At 44.5% G+C, this 16068-nt stretch overlaps 1 protein-coding gene across 2 annotated transcripts in view; it reads right to left on the bottom strand.

Moving 5' to 3' along the window:
* The window catches only part of KCNN4 (potassium calcium-activated channel subfamily N member 4), a 49653-nt gene that overhangs the window by 19973 nt on the left and 13612 nt on the right, over positions 1–16068 (bottom strand). For both annotated transcript variants that reach the window (XM_020807486.3, XM_072979632.2), the window contains exon 2: positions 4129–4224. In XM_020807486.3, the coding sequence (XP_020663145.2) occupies positions 4129–4224 (96 nt within the window). The remainder of the gene's footprint in view (positions 1–4128; positions 4225–16068) is intronic.

Genomic DNA, 16068 nt, shown 5'->3' with positions numbered 1-16068 from the left:
AAGCCCACGAGCCATTTTTGTTTCCTGGAGTTCAACCAATTGTTCTCCATGGCCTTTCTGTTCCCCTAAACTCCATGACAGAGGATGGTATCCCATTGCTTGTATTGAGCCAGCAACAGAGTTAGATAGAAATGAATTTCACTGGGTGGTTTGGTTGGTTGGCTGCTTGATCGAAGAGCTTATTATATTGTATTCACGAAGGCTTCCACGGCCGGGATCTAATGGTTGTTGTGGGTTTTTCGGGCTCTTGGGCCATGTTCTGAAGGTTGTTATTCCTTACGTTTCGCCAGTCTCTGTGGCCGGCCTCTTCAGAGGACAGCACTCTGTGCTCTGGTGTAGTTGGCTTGGGAGTGTAGTATTTTATACTGCACTCCCAAGCCAACAACACCAGATACTGCACTCCCAAGCCAACTACACCAGAGCACAGAGTGCTGTCCTCTGAAGATGCCGGCCACAGAAACTGGCGAAACGTTAGGAAGAACAACCTTCAGAACACGGCCAAAGAGCCCGAATAACCCACAACAACCATCAGCTTATTATATTGTCCATCAGTCTTCATAAATTAAAATTCCTGGTCAACAGGAAAATCTTATTCTGGTACCGACGATTTTGTATCAGGTATATAAAGGATGTTCCAAAGCATTGGTGCCAACACAGAGCAGGCCCTTCATCGCTCCATAAGGACGTCAGTGAAAAAGCTAAAAACCAGACAGACAGATTCTCAGTGCGTATAGACCTAGTTTTCATTGGCACAGTCTACTTCTGTCGGAGTAAAGTGAGCTGAGCACCTAGAAAGTTCTTTCAACTGTCAACAGATCGGGGAAACAGAGAGAGGAATGACTCTGATCCTACAAATAATAAAGCTCCTTCGCCGTGCGCGTTCTCCCCTGCCAACGGCGACTTAGCAGTAGCTTGGGTGAAGCCCGGTATGACTCAGTCAGGAAGTGGCTGGCTCGGATCTGCAGCAAAGATCAAATGGCCCAGAGGAAAGGTGGAGGAATGCCTTCTGAGGTGTATTTTCCAAGTGTCTGTGGCTAAGCTATATGGTTAAGCTATACGGCAGGGCGGGCTGAAGAACTCGGCTTCTGGGCATGCATCCCAGAAGCCTTCAATGGATGAGTACAGCTCCCGGTCCGCTTTTTTCCATTAGCCTCTCCTCCCCTCCTAAAAAGAGTAGCAGCAGCCAGCTTTTTTTTTAAAAAAATAATGTATAGAGTTGAAGAATGTGGCACATTCCTTATCCAGATCAGGTTTCCTAATGCCACCGCCTGAATTAGGTAGAGGCACAGACGTTATAGGAGGGCTGATGTTGATGCATCCGCTACTGAAATTTCATTCACAGAAGGGCAAAGTCCAGTCGAAAAACATAGGGGAGGGGGCAATCTTCCCTCTTTGTTGTATCTGCTCCCCCCAGAGAACCCCAATATAGTGGTGCCTCGCTAGACGATGATAATCCGTTCCACTGAAATCGCTGTTTAGCGAAATCATTGTCTAGCGAAAAGCATTTCCCTATTGGAATCCATTTAAACCTGTTTAATGCATTCCAATGGGGAAGAATCATCGTTGTCTAGTGAAGATCGGCCATAGGAAAGCCGCTTTGCGAACCGCCGATCAGCTGTTTAAATCGCTGTCTTGCAAAGCTTAGGTCCCGAAAACACCCGTTTTGCGAGCATAGAGGGAGCTGTCAAAATCGCCATCTAGCGAAACAGGGACCAAACGTTGTCCAGCGAATTTCCCCCATAGGAATCACTGTTTTGCGAATCGCTATAGCGATCGCAAAAAGTCAATGTCTAGCGAAAAAACTGGCATGCGGGATAAGTGTCTAGTGAGGCACCACTGTATTCTGGCCTAAATAAGGACGTTTTAAAAAAACTCACCCAATCCCCTTTTAAAGCTGTCCAAATTGGTGGACATCGCTTACACATTGTGGCAGTGAATCCCACAGTTTAACTGTGTAGAGAAGCACTTCTCCCCCTGTCTCTCTGGAATCTGCTGCCAATCAATCAGCGACACCACATTTTATGATTATAACAGTGGGACAAGAGAACCAAGTAGCAAACCCCCAAATATTAAGCTATACTGACAAAATTGCCCCACTTAAGTGTGCTGCTTATGTATATTTCCCCGTCATATTTAAAGCACTCTCTGGATGGTTTACAATTTTCTAAATGATGCAGACTTCACATTGCCCCTCCCTAGCAAGCTTTTATACTCAATTTATAGACCTCGACAACCTTGAGTTGGCTATCTGAGCCAACTCAGATTGTGAGTAGAGTTTCGGCTGCAATACTGCAGTTTAACTATTATACCCTGAGGCTCTTTCTCTGTTCATACATTATTCTTTGTTATCACTGAGAACCCATATCCTGCACAACCCACTTTTCAGATTGAGTGACTTTGCCCTTCACCAAGACCTACTAAAACCCCATGACTTGCCCCCTGATCAGAACTATGGAAACAAACGTCCTGTCTTTCACCAGAAGTACAAAAAAACAAGAATTCCTTTTAGGACTTAGCCTTCGGCCATAGTAAACCTATGCTTACTATGGGCCGTAATGACTCCACAGCAGATTCGGTCTGTCCCTCTTTAACATGCACATGATCTATTTTTCCGGTCCCACTCGGTGTCCTACCTACTGGCGCATATCAAAAGAGCACCGGTCACAGGAACACACTAATGTTTTGTCATTTCCATAAAGAGAGAAAACATCCAGCAGATTTGCATCAAGGTGTTTAAAAAACAACAACTCTGCGTACATCCGTGCCTAGCAGCTCCCCTGCTTTTTTCGCAATTCTCAAATCCAGCCATACCCTATTTCCCCTAAAATAAGACCTAACCTGAAAAAAAGCCCTAGTAGGATTTTTCAGGATGCTCGTAATGCAAGTCCTACTCCAAAAATAAGCCCTAGTTAAGTGAAACCCCGCCCTCTACCCTTGTGCAACAGCCAAAAGATGACATGACTGCATTTGAACAAATGTAGATGGCTGTATATGACAAAAATAAAACATCCCCTGAAAATAAGCCCTAATGCGGTTTTTGGAGCAAAAATTAATATAAGGCCCTGTCTTATTTTTGGGGAAACAGGGTAAAAGAATTCCTGGCCATGATCCATTGAGACTACTTTAGGTCCTTTTGGGAGAAAGACAGGATATTAATATTTTAAATAAATAAAATATATAAATAATGGAACTGTTTCCATCAGCAGAACCCAAAGAAAGGAACCATTCTCCTTTCTCCTTGTTTCATGTCCTGTACTCTGAAGACCTAACCTGGAGACATAATCCAGAGCAAGTCAATTTCAGTGAGAGCAAAGGGATACAAGGGGGAAAAACCCCCAATGATACCGGTTACTGGACACTGATGTGATATCGTTTATAGATCACTATCCTGGATGGAAGCCCTTCTATGAAACATCTGGTTCAAGAGGCAGGGTCCAGGTCTCCATCAGGGAAGCAGATCTGACCATCACTAACACAGAACATTGGAATATTCTTTGGTTCACACGCGGAGATTCTCAAAGTTACTTTGAAGTCGACAATTTCAAAGTACCACCAGCATTTCCAGTTCAAACATCTGGGGCTAGCTTTGACTACTATTGTGGATGTTCCACATATGTTCAATTCATAGATGTTAACTTCCTTTATTTAAAACATTTAGATGCCACCTTTCTGCCTAAAGGAGTCTGAAAGTTACTGTCTTTTTTTCCTTTTTTTTTTTTTTTTTTTTTGCAACAAGGAAATAATTAAGTTATTGTTAACTTAACTCTGAAGATGCTGGCAAAACGTTAGGAAGAACAACCTTCAAAACACAGCAAAAGAGCCCGAAAAACCCACAACAACCAAATAATTGAGTTATTTTCAAGAGCAGCATAATAAGGTTTGCTGTACTGAATAGTTACAGTGAAAAGAGCAGATTCTGCCAGTCTTCCACCCCTCTTTGTATACCAGTGTCCCATCAATCAATTTTAAAGGATCTCCCCCCCCCACACACACACACTCAAAAAAAGTAATGGAGAAGCAGTTGCAACAGGTCACAACTTACTGAATGAAATCCATACTGTCAATAGCAACAACCTTAAATAGAAGGGTATTAACAGGTAAAATAAATTACTTTGCAACCCAGCTTACCTGGATTTCCTTGATGTGAAAAGCCAGGATGAGGATCAAAAGGCCAGCTGTAGAAAGGCTGATAAGGCACTTCACCATGAAGGAATAGGCGAACCACTGAAGGAGGAGGAAAAAAGGAAAGATGAGTGATGGGGGAGGCTCCTGGTCCCCCTTCAGACCTAAAACTCAGCAGACCAGCCTTCGAGACCATCGTTTGATGGAAGAGCCTTTTTTTCCAGCCACTCCCACCACCTGCGCCAAGAGCGGACAAAGCGTGGCTCACGGATGCCACACAGCCATCCATGGACCCAAAATGCACCCATTCCCAGCTCCCCTGCCTTCTCTCTAGCACCCCAAAAGTAAAATATTTTGAAGGGGGCAGTTGTGGGAATGGGAGAAGCCCCTTGAGGAGGAGGAGTGGGTGGATCGGGCCTCCAGGTTTCTTAGCTGAGGCCATCACTTGATGGGTCCTTTCAAGAGTGATGAAAAATTCCACCTCAGTCTGAGAAGAGACAGCCATTAGATGGATTGTCCTCGACGACTAGCATATAGGGTTTCTCGGTTTGAGGGTCACATATTGGGGGTCCCTTTTCTGACTCTCAGAAAATGAGAGGCTGTCAATTTGACCAGCCTAGGTTTTGGAATTCATTTTCACACCTTCAGAACATGCCGTTCAGAACATGCTCAGAAACACTGTTGTCTTCTTCATTATCTTACACGCTCTTCAGCAGCGACCGCTGGAATATCTTGTTTTTAAGAGCCAATTAAAAACTTGGCTCTTTAGGCAGGCCTTCCCTCCTGTCAATACGCGACTTTATTTTTATTATAATTTTCTGCTTTCCCATCTTGAGCATTACTGAGGCATTACTCATCATTATTCTTTTGAATTGTTTTTAACTGTTTTAGTTTACAAGGTTTAATGGAGCCCGTCTGGAGTAGGCTTTGTCTAAAAGGGCGGGATAGAAATCAAATAAATAAATAAATCTATACATCAGTTTTTCCATCTGACATAAGGTAGTTACATCGTCCATCTGTCACACACAGCATTTTGTCATTCATGCTCAGGGGGGATCTCTGCCCCTCTCCCTGCGATCGCCCTCCCTGGCAGGCTTTAGCTATGAAATTTCAGGGAGTTGATGGGAGGCATTGCCATAAACAACCTGAGGTTTGTGGAAGCTACAGTAGGTAATACTGCCGGTGTTTGAACTAAGTTGCCTATTTTCTTGAATGCCTTTTTTTCAAATGCGATTCAAGTGTTATCTAAAGTAATGTTGTTGTTGCTCTGTTCTTCTTTCATTTGTTTCTGCTTACTCTAATTTTTGGCTCTCATTGCATACCGTTGTGCTAAAATCCTGTTGCTCAGCCTGGGAAGTTGCACTAGAGTAGACCCACTGAATCAGTGGGGCTCTAACTCTCCAATAAGTTCCATTGATTCAAAAGGGCCTGTTCTAATTATGCCATGACTTCAGCATAGTAAAGTCACAACTAGAGTAGACCCATTAGAATCAACAGAACTTATGGAGGAGTTGAGTCACCAAATCTTCATTGATTCAATGAGCCTATTGTAGTAAAACTTAGTATGCTAAGCCATAGGGTTTTAGGCTCTGTGACATGCAATTACTTCATTTGACTTTTTCTTTTGTTTTATCAAGAAAAACCATTTTATGGATTAGGAAGGCTGTGGATTCATTCATTCATTCATTCATTCATTCATTCATTCATTCATTCATTCAAAATACATTTACTCCACCTTTCTCCCTAAAAAGGACCCAAGGCAGCTTACATAATTAAAATACAATATTTAAAACTAAAAACAGTGTGTATACGAATAACTAAAAAGGATCAAACAATTACCACACTTAAAAAAAGGGTAAACGAAAGCAACACCAAAAACACACACAAAGCAACAAGGCACAACCATCCATTTAGGAACCCCACTCAGGGAGGCAGTCATTGAAAGAAAACCTGCTTGAAGAGAAAGGTCTTCATCTAGTTGAGGAAGGCCAGCAAAGATGGGGCCAGCCTGGCTTCTTGTGGCAGAGAGTTCCAAAGTCTGGGAGCAGCTACACACATGTGGAGATGGTGGGACCAAGAGAAAGGCAGTTTTTAGTTTTAAGCAGAGGAAGGATATTTGTGCATGCTTAATTCTTTTTTATTAAAAAACATGTCTAGCAGAGTAAGTCAAGTAACTCAAGTCTTCTCTCCCACTCCTCTGCTCAAAATTCTAGGTGGCATCCACTGAGGAGCATTTGAAGAAGACAGGTATGTTTACCCTTGAAAGCAAAATATTAAGACAGAATAGGATTAATGTCTTCAAATGTTTGAAAGGGTTGTCACATTGCTGACTGTACCAATTTGTTTCCTCTAGTTTCAGAAAAAATAACAGATTCGAATTACAAAGAGTGTTTTCCCTGAACTGTACAAATAATTTCCTGATGCGAGGAGCTGGAACGGGCCACCTCCAAATGTTCTGGACCTGTTTCTTGGTAGAAGTTTTTAACCAGAGGTAGCATAGCCACCCAATGCTGCCTCTGAATGATAAATCCCAAACTGGAATTAAGATTGCCAGAAGAAATATCAATAACCTTAGATATGCAGACGATACCACTCTGGTGGCAGAAAATGAGGAAGAATTAAAGAACCTCTTAATGAGGGTGAAAGAGGAGAGTGCCAAAAATGGTCTGAAGCTCAACATAAAAAAAAATTAAGATCATGGCCACTGGTCCCATCACCTCATGGCAAATAGAAGGGGAAGAGATGGAGGCAGTGATAGATTTTACTTTCTTGGGCTCCATGATCACTGCAGATGGTGACAGCAGCCATGAAATTAAAAGATGCCTACTTCTTGGGAGGAAAGCGATGACAAACCTAGACAACATCTTAAAAAGCAGAGACATCACCTTGCCGACAAAGGTCCACACATTCAAAGCTATGGTTTTTTCAGTAGCGATATATGGAAGTGAGAGCTGGACCATCAAGAAGGCTGACCGCCAAAGAATTGATGCTTTTGAATTGTGGTGCTGGAGGAGGCTCTTGAGAGTCTCCTGGACTGCAAAGAGAACAAACCTATCCATTTTGAAGGAAATCAACCCTGAGTGCTCACTGGCCAACTCATGAGAAGAGAAGACTTCATGGAAAAGACCCTGATGTTGGGAAAGTGTGAAGGCAAGAGGAGAAGGGGACGACAGAGGATGAGATGGTTGGACAGGGTCATCGAAGTGACCAACATGAATTTGACCCAACTCCGGGAGGCAGTGGAAGACAGGAGGGCCTGCCGTGCTCTGCTCCATGTGGTCACAAAGAGTCCGACACAACTAAACGACTAAACAACAACAAAGCATGGCCACCTGAAAGCCAGGGTGATGTCGTGGCTGGAACGAGGAGCTATGACTCAGGAGACCTGGGTTCAATCCCATTGCATTTCACTGAGGAGGTGGCACTGGTAAAATCACCGCTTAAATATCAGACACACTTTGAGCACCATATGAGGGCCACCACAAGTCAGATGTGGCTTGACGGCCAATAACAACAACTGCAGGCCAACTATAACAGCAGATTTCCTGCTGGATTCCATGACTGTCAAGATCCATTTAAAATGTACGATTCTACAACTGACAATGTAAATGGAAACTTTATCATAATTCTGATCATGATTAGATTCTATTTTGTGTTTTCTGTTTCAATTTACCTGTGAGGTAGATCAGTTTGGGAGACACGGATTATCCCGTAGTCACCTGTGACATTTGTGGTTCAGTGAGGACTGGAAGCCAGCTCTCCCAATCCAGCTCTTTAAATCCTATTTTGTACTGGCGCTCACTGGTCTGAATATCAAGGACTTATGCCAGGAAATGCGTTTCCCCTTGTTTTACAATGTTATCCCTCCAAGCATGCAAACCTTCCAGCGCCACCATGCCAGAGCCATCCAGTGACCAAACAGAAGCCACAGGATCTCTCAAACAATTGATTACAAGAACAAAAGCAGGCTAATTAGCCAAATGAAGACTGAGCCAACCATAAACAGTCTTGGCCTCTGACTTGAGCTCTCTTTCTAATAACACGTTGACTGTATCTTTTAGTTGTCTAAAAGCAGGCAACTAATCTCTCAGTCTTAGTTCTCTCCCCCCCCCCCCCCCGGATTTGTAATGTATGGAGAGGAATGACAGAAAAATACTCCAAGACTGTTAAAAGGATTACATCCGTGAAGCCTTTGAATATTTTAACCCATGCTACTCAATTTGGGTATTTAAAGTAAGAGGGTGCACTTACATGATCTGAAAGGCACATGGTATGACTTTACTCTTTGATAGTTTACAGAAGAAGGGGAACGGAGAAAATTCGCAGGCTGAGAATACGTTTAAGAGATTAGTACTGTAATTGCCTTTGTCCCAGAGGTTAGTTTACTGTCAATTTATTTCCACTGTTTCTCAAATAAACGCTCTCTCTGCTGCGGACTGGATCATTGTCAGTGAAACCTATGCTTAAACAGTACGAAGGCATACTGTAAAAAGTGCATTCTGCACAGTGTAATCCTGTGTAATTTACCCTTGAGTAATGAGGCAATTGTCCAGTGTAGTATAATGGGTACAGTGAGGGATTAAAACTCAGGAGCCCTGAGTTCGAATCCCAGCTCAGCCATGGACACTCACGGGGGGGGGGGGGCGTGGGACTGGTAAAACCACTCCTTAAACATCTCGCTTTCCGTGACAGCTCTGTTAGGGTCACTATAAATTGGTTTTAACTTGAGGACACGGACAACAACAAAACGAAGCATTTACCTCAGGGGACTGAAGTTGGAGAGCAGGAATGGGAACGTACCCACAACTCTCCTACCCAAATCCTCAGCTGTTCCTCAATCTTGTCTCCCTTCTTTTTCATGTATGAAGCTGGTTTCCTCAGGTGTCATGGAGAATCCTCTCCTGTAAGAGTCCATCACCAGTCCAGCCAGTGAAAACAGGAGCGGTGGCCATCTTGTCCCTTGCCTCAGGTGGCGAAATACCTTGGACAGGTTCTGAATCTTTAACCTATGATTTGGGAGTTAGAGCCACAGACTTGCGTAGGGCTTGCTCCTGAGTACTCATGTACAAGATGGTGCATGGTGACACCCCGTTTAAGGGATTACACTGCCGTTTGGAAAAGCTACTCTATTTACAGAAAGTAGCCCTGATGGCTTGAGGGATTCGGGGAATTCAGAATAACTCCTCTAAATTTTGGATTAAGGAAATTCAAGGCAGGTAGTTTTTCTAACTGGCTGTCAGCCATGATGTGGGGAAGGAAATTTAAGACAATCAATTGGCAGTTACGGTAATGCCAAACAAGAGGAAGTAATGCTCTATATGGTATAAACAAGAGTTTTCAAGGATCACATTTGCCCTGTTGAAAGATTTCCACTGGCTTATACTTTCTTTCTTTCTTTCTAGGTCTCTAAATGGGAACAGAACCAAAATCTAGGGTCAAGCTATCTTGGCAATGCTAATAATGATTCCTTCCCTGGAGAGCTTGGAAAATTTACCTTTTTTAAAAAAACTGCAATACAGAATCTCCTATCTAGCTGAGAAATTATGGGCTTTGTAGTCCCCCGAAGCAACTTTCCTGTGCTATAATCCCTAGCCCCAACTTTAACAAGAGTTCTAGTCTGGTCATCTTTTGACCAGCATCAGGAGGCCAAATACAGATGCCATGTTAATTTCCCACAGTGCCCCTAGCAAAACTTTGCTCTGGGGCACCGTGGGAGATTTTGGTGTGAACAGCTAGACTCAGCTGTCCGTCTAAATCACGGTTTCCCAGATGTTCTTGGACTAAAACTCTCAGAAGCCTTCACCACTAGCTGTGCTGGCTAGGATTTCTGGGAGTTGTAGTCCAAGAGCATATGGGGACCCAAATTTGGCAACTACTGGTCTAAGGTGCTAGCCACTTATGATTGGCAAGTAAGCCTGTGTGTACACCGACCAGATAGGCAGGGTATAAATTAAATAAATAAAAAAAATAGGCAAAGTAGGATTGAAAGCTCTTTGGCCGAGGCCTTCTTCAACCTGAGTCCAGCCTCTGAAGACCCTCCTCATTCCTCAACTGCTTTTGACCCAGAGTGTCTGAACCATTTCCTTCTCCCGTATAATTGCGTCCATTCCAGTCAGACAATTTTTCCTGACTTGTGACCCTCCAGCCTCGACTACTCCATCACCCCCAAACATCCCTCCCTGTATATAAATTCTGTGCTCTAGACCAGTGGTTCTTAATCTTTTTGAAAGATATGTGCCCTTGAGCCATTGAGGAAGTTATCGTCGCCCCCCTCCCCACAGCGGTGGCAGGGGGGCCGTGCAGCATGGCTGCGGGGAGGGGGGCTATCATAACTTTTCAATGGTGGCAACACATCCACTGCCAGCACCAGCTGCTCTCGATTCAGCGGCGCAGGGAGGGGGGGCGATGATAACTTCCTCAATGGTGGCAGTGGCGCAGAGGCTCCATCGCCCCTTATTGTCCCCCTTATGTTCCTTCACCCCCACGTCACCCCCTTTTCATTCCATCGCCCCCCTGAAAAATGAAATCGCCCCATAGGGGGGGCAATATCGCCCAGGTTAAGAACCACTGCTTTGGACCCTTGCGCTCCGTGGCGAATGTGTCACTCAAACGCTTGCCGGTGTTTGTTTTATTCCACTCAAAAAAAAAAAATAGCCGGCTCCTTTTTTTCATAGATTAGATCCCGCTTTGCTAGCTTTTGAGTTAATAAAAGGAGTTAAAACCGGCAGCGTGGGCCAACAGACGAGGTGTGCACGGCCAAGCCTCCCTGTGCCTGTAAAACAAACACACCATTGTGGTTTTGTTGCGGGCAACAGTATTCACCCAGGAAACTAGTTCCCACCTGAGCCAGGTGCTGGCTAAAAGGCCCTATTGTCCCGTTCACACACACACCTAGGTCGCAGTCCTGGACACAATACCTTGGAATGCACACACTGTATGGGAATGCCAAGACCGGACTTTTCCCAAAGTTCCTTGTTTGGACTACATCACCCAGAATCTCCAGAGGCCGTGCTAGGTGGAGGATTCTGGGAATGTCATTCCCCTTAAAAAGGGGGGGGGAAAGAACTTTTGCAAGCTTCACTTAAAAGAGCAATAGAATCCAGCAGCTGCTTGCCGCACAAGGTGATGACCAATGCAGATTTATTGATTTATTCATTTTTTATAAGACGTAGGTGTTGCAGACCTGCCTCATTCTCAGGTGATACACATGACTTTCCCTCTAGGCTGGGAAAGGCAGCACGTTTGCCCCAGAGAGGAAGACTTTTCCTTTCCTTGGCTGGGAAAAAAAAAGGTGACATTTCTTACATTTCTGAAAAAGGCACCCTTAACTGGGCCATTGAAAAGCAGCCAGGGCTGAATGGGAGACACCCTGAGCAAATATTATGACAATGGGGAAAGGAGCTGAGATGGACCACGCTCAAGAGACATACAAGGAGGGCAAGACACAAGGGGCCTCCAAGAGAGACAGACTGCCACAGCATGAGTGGGAAGGGAGGATGAGCCATGAAGGCCAACGTCTTCACCCTCACCCTCAATAAAGCTCATTTAAAAAGAAAAGAAAAAAACCCTCCTAATTTCACCTTGTTCTTGTTCTAGTTTATTTCCAAACTAGATCAAGGAACAACTGATGGTTGTTGTGGGTTTTTCGGGCTCTTTGGCCATGTTCTGAAGGTTGTCCTTCCTGACATTTCGACAGTCTCTGTGGCCGGCATCTTCAGAGGACTGGAGTAGGAACTCTGTCCATGCTCGGTCTCCTCCAGTCCTCTGAAGATGCCGGCCACAGAGACTGGCAAAACGTCAGGAAGAACAACCTTTGGAACACGGCCAAAGAGCCCGAAAAACCCACAACAACCATTAGATCCCGGCCGTGAAAGCCTTTGAGAATACTTTGAATCTTCTCTTCTTGAGAAGGCAGGGACATAGGTTATCTATTATGTTGTTGTGAGCTGCACAGGCCACAACGCAGCGTGGCATAGTGGCTCTAGAGCGCTGGACCGTGGCTCCAGAGTCTTTGGTTCAAATGTTCACTCAGTCTGTAAGCCTAAGCTACCTCCCAAAGGTCGTTGTGAATGGTACAGGGGGACAAGAACATCTGGGGACCCAGAGTTGGCAACCACCGGTCTAAGATGCTGGCCACTTGTGATTGGCAGGTAAGCCTGTATTCTTCCTTGACCCCGGTGGACAAGATATTAATACCGTGTACAGTGGGGTCTCTACTTAAGAACTTAATCCGTATTGGAAGGTGGTTCTCAAGTTGAAAAGTTCTTATGTTGAATCTGCATTTCCCATAGGAATGCATTGAAAACCATTTAATCTGTATCTGCTCTTTTCCGTCCATAGAAACTACAGTGGAACCTCTACTTAAGAACTTAATCCGTTTTGGAATGGTGTTCTTAAGTTGAAACGTTCTTAAGTTGAAGCAAAACTTCCCATAGGAATGGACTGAAAACCAATTAATCCGTTCTGGCTGTTTTTTTGTTATGTAGAGGTGCGTTCGTACATTGAAGCATTAGTTCCCATAGGAACTAATGCAAAGCTGGTTAATACGTACTCTACCACTAGGGGGAGAATTTTTTTTTAACCTAAAATGACCTAAGGTTAAAAAAAGAGCAGGAAAAGTTTTTTTTCCCTGTTCTTATCTTGGATTTCTGTTCTCAAGTAGAAGCGAAATTTAGCAAATGGAGCTGTTCTTAAGTTGGATTGTTCTTAAGTAGAGACGTTCTTAAGTAGAGACCCCACTGTACCTGGCTGCGGAATCAGAGGTTGGGAACTTGATTTCCCACAGGGAGAAAAGCCAATCTGGATGGCCTTGGGCAAGCTGCACAGTCCCAGGGCACCCCCAGAAGAAGGAATGGGTGAACTATTTCTGAATATTATCTGGCTGGAAAACCCTGGAAAGAGTCGCTGTAAATTTGAACTGACTTGGCAGCACATGATTATTCAAAAATACAAGACACAATATTTGACTGGCATCATATAACAGCTGCAAGTTTTAACCAAAAACCTAAGTTAAATATCAGTGTAATCTGCATGATGTTCCTAATGCTGCTGTTTTTTTGCAGCTCTGGTGACGCTATTTTACAATCTGCAGCTGATTATAATATTTTATAAAATGCCATGGCATTATTCCCAACACTCTGGAGATTATGGGAGCCACTGAAATGTGTTTCGTCCACAAGCAAGTTATTTCTATGGTCAGGTCTCTGTGTTTTGTTAATTTCTCCATTTCTTTATCTTCAACTCTGGCATCCCCTGGAACTGCAATGTCAATGATCCACACCTTTCTTCATTCTATTACTGTTAGGTCATGATACATTAGAATCAACTTGTTGGCACATTATCATCATCACCATCATTATATACAATAAAGGAACATTTTGAGAGCCGAGTTTCATGTGAACGGGCAATTAAGAGTCATTGTCTTCGCAAAAGAACTGCTCCTGCTCAAAATGCAATGAACCAGAATGGGTTTGTTGGTCTAAGTCCAGAGAGGAGGTGTCTGGAATTTCTGCGAGGGTGGAGCGGCAGGGCTGGTTTGTGATGAGCAACCAGGATTTCAAAGTTTGCTGGGACAGTATGGCTTAACATTCCAGATTGGGTGGCAAAAACACCGTGGCAGATGAGCCAAACTTTGTTATGTCTGAATATCTGTCAGGCATGAAGGACTGAAAGCTCCTTTCCGACACCCCTTGAGAAGGAGAGAAGCTGCCTTTTTTATATATGGATGAAAGGCTGTGACCTTAACTGCTAAAAGGAAGGTCTCCCATAAAACACAAATCTCTTCTCAACATGGAGAGAACAAGGATGACCCCCCCAGTCCTGTGTTCAAGGTACAGAGTCTCTGAGCATGTTTAAAGAATATCTCCAGAACGGGATGGGGCACAGCAGCTTCCCCAAACCTGGTGCCCTGCAGCTGTGTCAGACGGACTTGTGACAGGATGTCACATGTTGGTTGGGGATGATGGGAGCTATTCTCCAACACATCAGGATACAAAGTCCTGTGGCAAGGCTGCATTAGAGGGATCAGGGCAGGATTAATGGCTATGCAGCCCTCTGAGGCCTGAAAATCCTTCCAGCCGCTCAGATCTTAACATGTGGATCTTGGCTGCCCTCCTGCTTTTATTCTCCTCTACTCCCCCTGCCCCTATGAGGTCCCCTCCTCTGGTGTCTCTAACCACTAGTCCCTGTTTCCTTCTCAGTGCCGGGAACACATCCTAGCAGTCTCTAGGCTCGTCCATATTTGCCCCAGGCAGCTTCTCCTGCTGGCTAGGGGCTGGTGTGTGTGTGGACACTGTGTCACCTGGTCCATCTGGATTAATATTTATCCTGTCATCAGTCCCAGCCTCGCCTCTCCACCCATGCGCTTTCGGGTATGAACCATGAACGGAGCGATTGTGTCCTGAACAATAACACAACGTGAACTTTGGCTTGCTCCTTGGACCAAGAGAAGGGGGGGGGGTTGCTTGGGTGCCAGAAACGGCTGGATCAAGAAAGAAGGAGAGAGAGAAAAACACAGAGACACAGCACCATTTCCCACTGAGCTGATTAACGCATGACTATAGCACGTTGAATAAAGTGTTGACTCTACCACCTCGGATGCAATCAAGGTGGGGAGCTGACATACCTGAATGCTGATGTGAGAAACCAAAATGCTCCATCTTAACTATCTCCCTAGCCCGCTAGGTTGTCTATGCCAAGGGAATATTCTGGTATGGAGGAACAGCCCTGTAACTTTTCATGGAAAGGTGTGCCAGGGAGAGAAAAGCCACAGACCGCACATGATCAACTCTTAGTAGATCATGTTTATCCAAAATATTAACTACTTATTGGTTACTTGTCCTTGATAAAAAGCCAAGATCACGGTTGTACATCTCTGATTTGTGTCTCTGACTGTGCCTCTAAGGGAGATGACTTTTTAAAAATTGTGTTAACATGCACAGAGCCTGTAGGCAGGGTGGGAAATAACTTTTAGCATTGCTTCTCCCAGAATCCCATTCCTCGGGCTGGGGATTTTGGGGGCTATACTCCAAAACAATAACTCTTCAGAGTATTCGTGAAGGCTTTCACGGCCGGGATCTAATGGTTGTTGTGGGTTTTTTGGGCTCTTTGGCCGTGTTCTGAAGCTTGTTCTTCCTGACGTTTCGCCAGTCTCTGTGGCCGGCATCGTCAAAGGACTAGAGTAAACAGAGCATGGACAGAGTTCCTACTCCCGTCCTCTGAAGATGCCGGCCACAGAGACTGTCGAAACATCAGGAAGAACAACCTTCAGAACACGGCCAAAGAGCCCGAAAAACCCACAACAACCAACTCTTCAGCATGTTGAATGTGCCCACTCAAGACCATCTATTCTAACCCCCTACCCAATGCAGGAATCTCATAAACTATTGGGCCCTTTCTCCTAACGGGAGCTGAAATTTCTTTCTCTCCCATCATCATCCACTGTTTCTAAATCTACCCAACAAAGCAAAGAAAAGCAAGTTTGTCTCCTCTACTTCATGACACCTCTTTGGCTATTTAAAGCAACTACCATGTCTTCCCCCCCACCCCATGAAATCTTATTTTTCCTCAAGATAGACATAACCAGCTCCTTCCACTATTTCTTGTAAGACCTGGTTTCCACATATAATAATTATAAGACTCTTAGAACTGCAGAACTGGGAGGGACCCTATGGATCATGAAATCCAGCCCTTGTTAAAGAGGCACAGTGGGGAATCGAACCCCCAACCTCTAGCTCTGCAGTCAGATCCCTAAATCTGGCACTGCTCTTTGGTCACTCCAGTCCTTTTAGAAACACAGGACCCAGGAGGAACAGCATCTTTCAAAAGGAGGCCGGTTGATACAGAATAGGATGGCAATCTTACTTGTGATCGGAACACAAACATGCCTTTAATGAAGACAGTTTAGAGCTTACAAATTGTAGTAAGCCTCCAAGTACTATGGACTAC

This window comes from Pogona vitticeps, chromosome 9, assembly GCF_051106095.1.
Source record: "Pogona vitticeps strain Pit_001003342236 chromosome 9, PviZW2.1, whole genome shotgun sequence".
Taxonomy (NCBI): Eukaryota; Metazoa; Chordata; class Lepidosauria; order Squamata; family Agamidae; genus Pogona; species Pogona vitticeps.
This window is presented reverse-complemented; position numbering and strand designations above follow the sequence as displayed.